We start from the raw sequence: 12,500 nt of genomic DNA, 5'->3' as shown, positions 1-12,500 counted from the left end.
AGTGGATCACTGTGTTTCTTTATTGTGCTATAGATAATAACTATTTACTGACTGACGATTAAAATATTGTAGTCATAATTACTTTAATAATATTCTATATTACTGTAATAATATTCAGCAAAATAGGTTTAGTTTAGAATTCAAAACATAGATAGCACCACTCGCTCCTAGCACCAACAGGAAAGAATGGCACCTGTTCATGGTTTCTATCAAGCACTATCTTCAGATGCTAACATTTTGCTCAGCGATGTAGGATGTGCAGGCAGAGTGAGAAGAGGAAGGTGACATAGACCATGTCCAGGGTCCTAAACACAGGTTTCCTTCCTTTCCCCATCTCTTCATGGATCTTGACTGTGTATAGTTATTTCTTTTATATTTGTGTATGAGAATACTTGAATACAAGGAGAATGAAGTTGTTTTTTGTCATTCCATAAAAATGCTATCACACTGAGCATAAAGAACGTAATGAGCTGATGTGCTATAATTTTAGGCTACTGCAACATTAACCCTTTCCCGACGGGGCACGCGCTACGCGAAAACCCCTACGCCGGGCCATTGCAATATTGCATTGAAAACATCACGCTGGCATGTTGCCCGGCATCGGGAATTTAGCTGTGTCACACGAATGTGACGCACCGTCGCCATAAGGTTAATAAAGCCATATGGCACATATAAGTCTCACAATACATTTAAACACAAACAAATATGAGCACAAACATGGCTCTAGGATTATAATGAGTGAATGAAAGAGTGCGAAGTTTCCTCATTCTGAAATGAAACCCATCTGGGGTGCCACACAGAAGGCACTAGTCCCCATCCTGAGGATGGGGTCAGCAAAACTGTTCCTGTCTACGATGGGTTAATTTTTTCCCTAGAGTTGTGGCAATGGTATTATCTTTATTGTCATTTTGGACGGCGAAGAAAATATATAATAGGTGGCACCTATTTATCTGTTTGCCAATCAAGACAATAGCTGTTATGAATTATTGTAAAATGAAAAAAAGTGGTAGCTAGAGATGAAATTAATCTAACTAAGAAGATAAAAAGCCTTTATATACCTTCTTACTACGTTTGAGGACCAGAATTACTGTTTTGGGTCTCTGTCTACATATGACTTGACTCTTCTCAACAGATTGCTACATCGGAAGAGCTTACCTTGCACCACCTGACGAACTGCCTTTTATTTTGCGGATGTATTTCTACAACACGTGGATGGAGGAACGAGCCGCCCTGAACTTGACTTTTGTTTCACCGAATTGGCAGAGTAAGTGCTGGGCCGTCATCAGTTATTTAATTAATGGGGTAATGTGGATTGGGTCATTTTTGGTTCCTTGTTTTGGAAGATGTCATTTCCAATTTAGATAAATATTCTATTTTACTTGAGTGGTGGAAATATTTATTTATATATCATAAATGATAAACAGGTATCATGTTGTTTTTTAATTTTTTATTTTATTTTTATTTTTTATTTTATTTATTTTTTTTTTTTTATGATTGAGGCATAAAGTGAGTTTAGAGTTTTGTCATATGTAAATAAATATTGATTTTGTATCGGTAGAATTATGAATGATTGTAATGGACTTTGTTTGTAAATGACAAAGCAGTCATAGGTAGATCTGTAGCATTGGTAGCCTTATAGTTTTTATACACCTGTTTTGCAGACCTGAATTTTCGCTACCGGAGACGGGAGAACCCTGAATCTCTTTGCCGCAGCTTCACACTGTCCAACGTGACCCTCCCCCTGGTGGACACACTGATGTGGGACTGTGTCTTCTTCAATAGCAACTACAACCAAGCCTATGACTTGTCCATCATCACAGACCGAGGGACGGGGGGTAACTTTGGCTTCAGGGTGCCGGGGAAGGAGAATTTCAGTGAGTCCTTAGATTTTGGGTCTCTGTTTGGGGACACAATGAGGATAGCATTTGATTTTTAGCTAGAGTAGTGCACATTTTAATTTATTTTGATAGTTTCTTTTTGTTAGAGGACAGCTATCCCCAAAGGTTTTGCATTTTGTATTTTTCTTTTTGTTCATATTTGTTGTGCCAATTAGATTGAGGTTTGTCACTTGGCTCCTCTCAGATTATAAAATCAAGAACCCATAGTGTTTGTATCAGTGGCATTGGCACCATGATTATCAATTTTATATTTACCTTTGAATGTTCTTTGCTGATTTTGTCTTGTCCAAAGGGATGAGAATCAGTAACTTACTTTCTTTCTTTTTTCTAAATTACTTTATTGGATTTTAGAAGCATGAGCCTGAAAATTTCCTCTTTTGTAGTGGTAGGGTATAAATGAAACATGTTGCAAGATATTTTCTCTTCCTATTGATTTTGCTTTATGTTGCAAAACTTTTTGGGATAGCCTTTCTAAATCAATTAAGATCATTAATTTATAAGATAGGTATTGAAGTAGTATAATATTAGGGATTACTTACAACATAATCATATAATGTATGGTCAGAAGTAAAAGTAGATTTTAATGATTATAAAAGTTTTTGGTTATTTTAGAACCTTTTTGATATGTCAAAGTAGTCACTGTATTTATATTAATATAATATAAGTATGAAGACAGAGAATAACCACTCTGAGAAAGAAAATTTCAAGAAAGTATCCAATAAATGATTTATAATGCATAAGGTTTTGCAAATGAGATTTCTTTTAGTTAAGCATGATTTTAAGTACTTATAAATTTCTTTTTCAGTTGATTCTGTTGGACTTTTTATTTTGTACATATCAAAAATTGTTTGATTGACATGCCTTTCTTGTAATTTTCATTTTTTTTTTTCTTTTCCTTAAATAGTCCAAGTAAGTGGGAGAAATTCAGACTAAAGTTTTTTTTCTGTTTATTATCACTCATTTTGAATAGACATAAAAGTTTTTAGTAGATTTTAGAATTAAAAAGAAGTTATTCATAGGAACTAGATCCTTCCCTAAATATAGTTCCTTAATGAAGTAGTAGATCATATATGCATGTATATGAACACTTGCACACACTCAAGCACACTAGCACATAACATGTGAGCACACATGCACAAAAATCAAACACAGTCTCACGAACACACGCAACACACACATCCGCACACAAAAAAAGGAACAAAGAAAAAAGGAAAAAACAAGAATATATCAGTGATATCTTTCAACACCCAAAATTTTGCAGATCCTAGCAACACCAAGCTTCCAGACTGGCATGTGTTTTTCTTCCTGCACCTTGACCATATCCAACGTTCCCCGCACTTGCCCGTGACCATACAATCCGCACCCTTCGGGAAGCTCTCCTACAACGTTTCGCTTGTGAAATGTCTGGATGCAGACCTGCAATGTCTCCATCAAAGCGTGCTTGTCTCGCGTGTTGTGCAAGAGCCAGAAACGTAGGATATTTGGGGTCTTTTGTTGTTTGTTTGTATTTCTTTCTTTTTTTTATGATTTTTTTTGTGTGTTATTTTAAGTTATTGTCATTTTGTTATTTGTTTTTATTATTGTTATTATTTTTGTATTCTTTTTCTTGTTTTTGTCAATGTTATTGTTATTGATATTATTATTGTTGTTATTATTATTATTATTATTATTATTATTATTATTATTATTATTATTATTGTTATTATCATTATCATTACTTTTGTTATTATTAGTATTATCATTATCAGTATTATTATTATCATTATTTGTATTATTATTGTTATTATTGTCATTATTGTTTATTAATATTATTATTATTTTTATTATTATTATTATTATTATTTATTTTTTAAAATTTTATGCCGAATGTTACTTTGTAGGTTTCTTCTCTTTTTTCTCTCAGTTTCAGTATGTGTGAATAAATGGAAGATTGTGTTGTGTGTATTGTGAAAATCATGTGTATGGTTACCTTTACTTTGTGATATTCATGAGTTACCTCTTATGATGGGAATGTTTGGATCATTTGAACCTATTCATAGATACAGTCAATAAGAAAAGTATAACAATTATATTTATCCATTGATAGACATCTATATGCGACATGAATCAACTATATTAGAAGTCTTCCAAGGTCACCTGTGAAATCCTCTGTGCATCATGTGTCTGTTTTCTGGCTAGTATGGCAAACGGTAGAAATTCTCTGCCTTCGATTATCATTGTCTCTAAGACGTAGATATTTCATATTTTGCACGATTTAGATGCATTAATCCATTGATTCCAGGATATGCATGTGTACACATTCTGCCCACTATGGTTTTGTTTGGTTGATATTATTATTATTTATTATAATGTTATTATTTTTTATTATATTGTTATTATAGGGGCCTTCACATAGTTACCCAGGGGCCAAGGACTAGGCTTACCTAACCTCATGTATTTGTGCCATTCCCTGGACTTTTGAAGAAAAAAATTACCATTATAATTTTTAGGAATTTTATAAAGATGATGATAATTATGGTAACATTGATAATCATAATTATAGTAATAATAATAATAATAATAATAATAATAATAATAATAATAATAATAAATCGTGAAAAAATCAAGGAATGGGGTAAACAGTTCAGATAAGTCTACAAATTGACTTCTTGGTGACTAAGCACTCATGGAATCAAATTGCATGTAAAAAAGATAATAAAACAAAACCATAGGGAACAGTGCGTGTTCCTGGCATCTGTGGGTTAATTCTTGAATTAATAATAACAGAGCATGTGCCACTCTCAGTGGTTGAGATATTTGTAGTGTTGTTATTCTCTCTCTTTGGGTCAGTTTTGTAATTCTAATTGATATGAAGAGTGGACCAGTTAGTATGAAGGTTAGTGGATGTAGAACTAGGATGCACTACTGTCTTATTAAGAGAAACAGTCTGTTAAAGGCTTACGTAACCAGGATGAACTTTGATGTCATTACTGATTATGCTTTATCATTGGCACTATTTCTACCCCTACTCCTACCCCTACTCCCACTCCTACTCCCACTCCTACTCTTACTTTTACTCATACTCTTACTCCTACTCCTACCCCTACCCCTACCCCTACCCCTACCCCTACCCCTACCCCAACCCCTACCCCTACACCCACTCCTACCTGTACTCCTACTCCTACTCTTACTCCTACTCCTACCCCTACTCCTACACCTACTCCTATCCCTACTCCTACTCCTATCCTATTCTTACCATGCCCCTACCCCTATTCCTATTCCTATTCCTATTCCTATTCCTATTCCAACCCCTAACCATACCCCTATCCCTACCCCTACTCCCTGCCCCTACTCCTTACCCCTACTCCTTACCCCTACTCCCTATCCCTACCCCTACTCCCTACCCCTACCCCTACTCCCTACTCCCTACCCCTACCCCTGTCTAGATGTCTAGATTAAATATTTAACCTTCTTTATTGTAATCTGCCTGTGATATTACCCTTAAATGGAAAATATGTATTTTAACCTACCAATAAGATTGCTTTCTAAAAACAAATAATTACATTAAGAAGGAGTGAGATAATGAGATCACAGCCCCCCCCCCCCCCCCATCCCGAACACACACTCTTTTCCTCTCCAGGGCTGTTGGGACGGATGGTTACCCACCCCTTTGGAATGAACTGTTACCCTCTTGGGGAGCCCCAGCTCACTACGCAGTCACTGTGCAGATTGTCTCTCCCGAATGTCCAGCCAGTGGCTGTTACATTTCGCTGTCACCGGTCTTTGGTAAGTTATATGAAGAAGTTATTTTAACCCACTCACGACGGGGGCATTCTAGCCTTGAATGTCACAATGCCGGAGCTTTCGAACGCTTAGGCCTAAATCAATTAAATGGGTGGCACAATACTGTGACGCCCGGCCACTGGGCTTTTGAATGAGCGGTACAGTACTGTACCACCCGTCCAGAGAGAGTTAAGAGAGGTAATTAGCTAGAAGAATAATAGAAGTGATTCATATGTTTTATACCTCGTTGTCTTCTGTATGTTGCATTATTTGGTGGTTTCATTGGGTGATATGTTGTAAGTTAAGTGTGTGAAGGACTTATTTCATGAAGGGTGTTTTCGCAAGGTGGAAATAACAGTGATTCCTATATGTTCTCTATCACATATATAATGGTAATTTTCATAAAGAAGTGTTGTTATCAGGTAATATATGATTTAATAAAGTGGCTGTTTGCAAGGTGTATTGTGTTGTCTCATTTACATTGTCTGATTTACAGAGGTGAAGGAGAGCCAGCTGGGAATGTGGATTTTAATCAGCTTTATGTTCTTACTGATATTTGCGTTTGCCTTCACCGTCACCCTTCATCATCGCACTAAAGAAAACAAGAGTAAGTTACAGAGGATTTAATCTTGTTACCAGTTATGATAATGGATGTAGAATATTCATCTGCTGGTATGATCTAAAGGAATGGTCACTACTACAGTAGAATATTCATCTCCTGGTATAATCTAAAGGAATGGTCATTACTACAGTAAATAAGAAAAGGGTTTTAACCATTTTTGTTTAAAGAGCAATTATTTTTATATGTAATATTAAAGTTGATTTATTAACTCATTGGATACTGGGCATCCATTTTTGAGTTTGGACCCCAAAACAGGCAACCGTGAAATCTGTGCTGCAGACCAGACAGGTTTAATATCAGAAGTAGGGAGTATCACATGACTTATCTAGGGCTGACATTTCCTTTGTTATGATACTAGAATATTTTATGTGGTTGTCAGTTTTTGTATTTTACTGTAATGTGAGCTTTAGATACACCAACTGACAGGCCTTTTCAATATTGTAATTGCCTAGAATTGTAATATAGAGTCCCTATCAATTATTTATGACCTTTACACCCAATCTGACAGGGATTCCATTTTTTTTAAGACCATTCCATATGAAAAAAAAAGTACATTGAGATGGAGAAGAGGAAGGTGACCTGTGCTTGTGGCTGTAAGTCCCATAGTACAATGCAGTCACACTGGTCCAAGGTCACATTATTATTAATCTGTCTCTACATATTTGTCTTTGTTAACAGAACTGTTGGAGACCTTGAGGAAGAACCTGCCCAGTGTACTGCTGGTTTACTTACCAGAGAACAGTGCATGTTTGGAGTTAGTAAAGACACTCGCTGGATTTTTGAAGGATGCCTGTTACGCTCAGCCATATGTTGTGGACACTGATGTGGGAACACAGGTATAGAGTATTATTTTATTGATTATCTGGTTCTGTGTATGTATATATATATATATATTTTTTTTTCTTTAAGTTTTACAGGATTGTTCTCTTTATCATAAAGTTCATAGATGTCATTCTGTAAAGGAATTCTTTCCTCTTTGTGCCAAATGTGTAGAGATACTTGAATATTTGTCAAGTTTTATATGATAAATTTCTAAAATAGAAATTATATATATGAAATATAATACAACTATGCACACGAGCGCGTGCGGGCACACACGCACGCACCCACACACCCACACACACCCACACCCACACCCACACCCACACACCCACACACACACACACACACACACACACACACACACACACACACACACACACACACACACACACACACACACACACACACACACACACACACACACACACATGTACATAAATACTCCACTCCTAAATACAGCAATTATATGTATGTGTTAAAACCACACATACAACTTAAAAGTCACAGCTCATATGCTTTAGCACCAACACACGTAGACAACCTACGTACATGTCATCCTCCTTTCATCCCACCCTCTAGAACCCCAATGACTGGACGAGTGAACAGATGAACAAAGCCAGCAAGATCCTGTTCATAGTGCCAGGCAACCTGAATGGGGAGAGTACGACTCCCATCCGAGACCAGTGGCTCTTTGCCTTGCGCTACCTGATGGGCCATTACTTTGTCACCCATCACGTCACTGAGAAAGTTGCCACTGTCCTCCTACCATTTAGTGCCGATGTGCCGTGCCAGGTATGGAATGAGTTTTCTTTTTCTTTGTTTGTAATTAAGGATGTGGGAGGTTTTATAAACCTTTTATTGAATTTTGTCTCCATTATTGTTATTGTTATAATTACTTCTCTCATAGTTATTACTACTATTGTTATTATTATTATCATTATCATTATCATTATTATTAATGTTTTTATTGTTGGTGCTGTAGTTATTGTTATTATCATAATCATTCTTCTTTATTAAGATTATCATTATTCATATTTGTTATTAGTATTGTTATTATTATTATAATTATTATTAATTTTATTATTATTATTATTATTATTATTATTATTTGATTGTGAGTGATGGGGCCACGGCTCAGCTCCACTTAATTCCTCTTTTTTTTGCAATTAGGAGCAATTGGGTTGACACCTTTGTTTGTCAAATAGGGCCAGAGCCTGTTTTCATAGTTGCCTTTGCATGATGCTGTATTTCCCTCCTCCATAGATGATTTGCACATACCATGAGCATGGGAATTTCTCTTTTGAATTATATGTCTCTTTAAGAGTTTTCCCTGGTTACTGGCACCCCGTATAGTATGTCAGTATAACCTGTTCAGTGTGGGGGACTCCCTGTGATGTATGATGTCATCATCCCAGACACTTATTTATTACAATACTCGTTTTATATTCTCCTTCCATTTTAAGTTATAGTAAAATCCAGATTTAACAGTTCTGGCTTCTTTCTACACTGACTGTGATCTTGCATCGCCTATCTTAAATCTGTCCCTTCTGCAATGGGTTAACTCAACTTGAAGAGTGCTATGTCTAGTCTCCACTAGCTTGCTTAAACCAGCATTTTTAGAAATATGTAATTTCTTTTCTGTTCTCATGACTAGTATAGGATTTGCATACAAGGCCTGTGGGCCTTATGTTCCTCCTTAGTTAGCCATTACATCATTCAAGATCTGCCATTATTGTAATAAGTATTGTCATGATGATTGTTATGATTGTTATTTTTATTATTATCATTATTAGTATTATTATCATTCTTCTACTTATTATTATTATTGTTATTATTATTATTTTTTTATCATTATTATTATTATCATTATTATTGATATTATTTTGTTATTGATATTATTATTACTATTATTATTACTATTACTATTATAATTATTATTATGTATATATTTATCCATAATGGAATTCATGTGTAGATATATACACTTATATTTACATGTGTATCAATATAATGTTGCAGACATAGTCATAACACATAACATACACATGACATATCATTTTGCATTTTGACACAACCCTTTCAGATTGCAAGCGTGCGCAGATTTGACCTGCTGCAGGAGATGGCTTCCCTGGTGACGTGGATCCACAACGGGACATGGCTCGACTGCAAGCTCTTCTGGGGTCCACAGATTAGGGCATCACAGAGAGCCTCCTCCTCTTCGTACTCCCTGGCTGACGTGAACAGTGCAGTTCGGAAAGCAGCCCTGTGTTACCGCAAGCCAGAGCTCCCAGCCATTGATAACATCTCCGAAACCAAGAAGAAGAAGAAGAGTGAGGAGGATGTTGCTGTTGCTATCAAGATGCCAGAGGAAGAGAAGAACAGCCTCCTGTACTCGCCCGTGAGTGATGCCAGCGAAGAAAAGAAGTTTGTTTCCGAGGATGGGCCTGATAGGAGGATTGTCTGCGATGACGAAGTCGATAAAATTTTTGACGGAGACATCGCCAACGTTGAGACATTGCTGGGATTTGAGGACAAGAGGAAGAGGTCAGAGTCGACGTGCAGTTTCTCTGATTCCGATTTGTTTGAACTTGATGATGACATCTTACTGGGAAGGTGAGGTAGGAGGGCATGGATTCTCAGGCATTATAGTTATATGTCTATATTATTTTTATAGTTATTGTTTTATTATTTTTATTATGATTTTTGATATCAATATCATTATTGTAGTATGTATATCTGGTTTATTCATGTTGGTAGTCTTATTATGTGAGAGAATAGGTATGATTTAAAAGTTCAGAAGCATCCAAGACCTCATGGTAGCAGACCAAAAACATTTCTAGATGCCAACTATAATAGTTACCATAACAGTTGGTAGGCTTCAAAAGTAATGTATAGATCATATTAAGATGGACAACCTTTGCTTAATAAAGAAGGAAAAAATTGTCTGCTCAATTTGATAATTAACATACAACTAAACATACGATAAACCATTAAATGGTAGTATTTTGACGACTGGAAATGCTTGGAGAAAAGTATGAACGTCAAGGCTTGACTTAGTGAATTTGAAATGTTCATCAGTTCTTTGTTTCCAACATACAAATGAATACAATTTGATAACATTTTGATAACACTTGCAAATAGGCCTGTGTGATCAGTTGGTAATATATTGACTGACAGATATGATTTGTCAGATAGATACCTGTTTTATTTTATGAACATGCTATGGTTCTAAATTCATGTTTACAAATTGATATATTTATCTTCGAGTTGATTAGAAATACATTTTTTTTTAACTTGTGAAGAAAACCAAATTGTTTACATGCCATTGATAAGCCTCACAAGGGAAACAGCTCCATGTTGTGGGTAACGGGAGCATTTTGGAGGATGGCAAGGGGAAAGACATGTATTTTAAGGCATTGATTATCAAAAAATAGTAAAAAGAATTGGATCATTTGTGCTTTTTCTATGTTCTCTACAAGTTTAGAAAAGATACAATGGACATATCTAAATTTTTGAGAAGGATTAATGGCTTTGTCCTTATTATATTGGGGGTTGAGCTGGCATTTACATTCATACATATTTTCTTGCAACTGTGCTTAAAATTATACAGTGAATGTGTTGTTCACAAAAGAGAGTATGTGCCTATTTGTATGATATAGGAAAAGTGTGTTTGTGCATTTTTGGAGTGTGACTGCTTTGTATGTGTGAATATGCATCTGTTTCACCAGGCCTTAAAAAAAGGAAGAAAGACAAAAGAAAAAAACATATTAATATTTGCCATATCCTAAATCCTTAGGAGTCATTCACACACTCTTTGTAAATGAGATACTTAATTCATAATGATAGTGTGTAGTGTAAAAGCAACTTTTGTATTAACATTCAGGGGCCCACATACTTAACTCTTTCAATTTTGATCTCTTGATTATCATTGCTCATTTCACTGTATAAGCTCACAGAACTATTTGTACATGTGAACATGCATATTTGCATATTTGTATGTGCATATATGAAGATATATTTTTTCCATGACATATTTTTAGCAATATACAGTATGCTTATTTTAGTGTATTACATGTTTGCATTTCTTGCTCGACAGTTAATTTTGTGCTCAATGGTCCTATGCTTCAAGAAATTTTGGGGTTGCAAATAAGTTCCTACTTTTAGAATATGATTTTTCTCTCTCATGTCACCTTTCAGTCACGGAACATTTGTGTGTACACTGAATAGTTTGAATAGTTAAATTACACATACCAAATTGATGCTGTTGATATTCATGTGATTTACACACTGGTTGCTCATCTGAATGATTTTGTTTTTTATATTCTTTGTGACAGTTAAAGCATACCAAGATTTTGTGGACTCATTCCTTGGTAGAGGATTTTATGCTTTAATGAATGTATCCCAGAATTTCTTTAAACATAATGCTGTTAGATGCAGATGCTGTGCATTAAAGTTTTGTCTTTAAAAAGTGTTTTTTGGTCTGAAGATGCTATTTATCTTAATTTACTCCAAATATATGGAAACTGTGAGGCAATAGAAATACATATCTCTTGACATGTGTACTTATCCTTTAGTTTTATCTTGCATTAATAGTCTTGTTCCTTGGTTAAGGCAATCTATATTTGTAAACTTTTCCAAGATATATTGACATTTTCAACAAGGCTTGATTTGTTTTATTGATAATGAGAATCATGCAGAGATTACCATACATACACAACCATCAGTCCCAACTTTGTTTTCATGAAAGTTATAATGCTAAGATGTGAAGATTAAAAAAAAGGGAGTAGTGACTAAACATTAGTAAAATTAAAAGTTAGAAATAGATTTACAAGAACCTGTATGTAGTGCATGATTATATTCTGAGACTAATTAGCATTACTGATGGTTGTGTAAGGGTGATACTGGTGCTGTTATCACTGTTTTAGAGGTAATGCTGTAAGCACTCTTACTCTGTAGGTCTAAAAATAAAGATATACTCAGGTGACTCAAGTTAGTACTGGAGCAAGTAGAATTGAAAGACTAGAGTGCAGATACTTTGTCATAAATGATATTTTTCTTGTTTGATAAAATGTCTCTTTGGCTCACATAGGTCAAACCAATGCTCAAGTTTCATCCAGCAGTATTTCTCTCTCCATGTCTGAGTTGCATTTATTTGTCGAAAATGGGTTATGTATTTTTAATATTGTCGCACTCAGATATGGCCATGTTCAGGTTAAGAGCGAATTGTTCAGCTGTTTTGATAGGAGAGTTTTATTGACTACTGATGCAAGCTAGCATACAAATAGTGCATTTGATGGGGAAATATGGTCTCGGCAAATGTGTACTGGCATGTAAGTATGCATGTACAACCATTCTTCTCCACATTTTCTCCTCTCCTATACCCTTCTTTTTCTCTT

At 35.2% G+C, this 12,500-nt stretch overlaps 1 protein-coding gene across 1 annotated transcript in view; it reads left to right on the top strand.

Moving 5' to 3' along the window:
• The window catches only part of LOC122253547 (uncharacterized), a 21,076-nt gene that overhangs the window by 7,419 nt on the left and 1,157 nt on the right, over nt 1-12,500 (top strand). Inside the window, exons 3-10 of the mRNA XM_043016761.2 lie at nt 1,133-1,264; nt 1,662-1,874; nt 3,160-3,370; nt 5,518-5,663; nt 6,157-6,267; nt 6,961-7,118; nt 7,684-7,896; nt 9,188-12,500. The exon at nt 9,188-12,500 is cut by the window's right edge and continues 1,157 nt beyond it. Coding sequence (XP_042872695.2) covers nt 1,133-1,264; nt 1,662-1,874; nt 3,160-3,370; nt 5,518-5,663; nt 6,157-6,267; nt 6,961-7,118; nt 7,684-7,896; nt 9,188-9,721 — 1,718 coding nt within the window. The 3' untranslated portion in view covers nt 9,722-12,500. The remainder of the gene's footprint in view (nt 1-1,132; nt 1,265-1,661; nt 1,875-3,159; nt 3,371-5,517; nt 5,664-6,156; nt 6,268-6,960; nt 7,119-7,683; nt 7,897-9,187) is intronic.

This window comes from Penaeus japonicus, unplaced genomic scaffold (assembly GCF_977035675.1).
Source record: "Penaeus japonicus unplaced genomic scaffold, GWHDUDI00000001_assembly GWHDUDI00000027, whole genome shotgun sequence".
In the NCBI taxonomy this organism is placed as follows: Eukaryota; Metazoa; Arthropoda; class Malacostraca; order Decapoda; family Penaeidae; genus Penaeus; species Penaeus japonicus.
The sequence above is the reverse complement of the archived record's forward strand: the minus strand, read 5'-3'. Positions and strand labels throughout refer to the sequence as shown.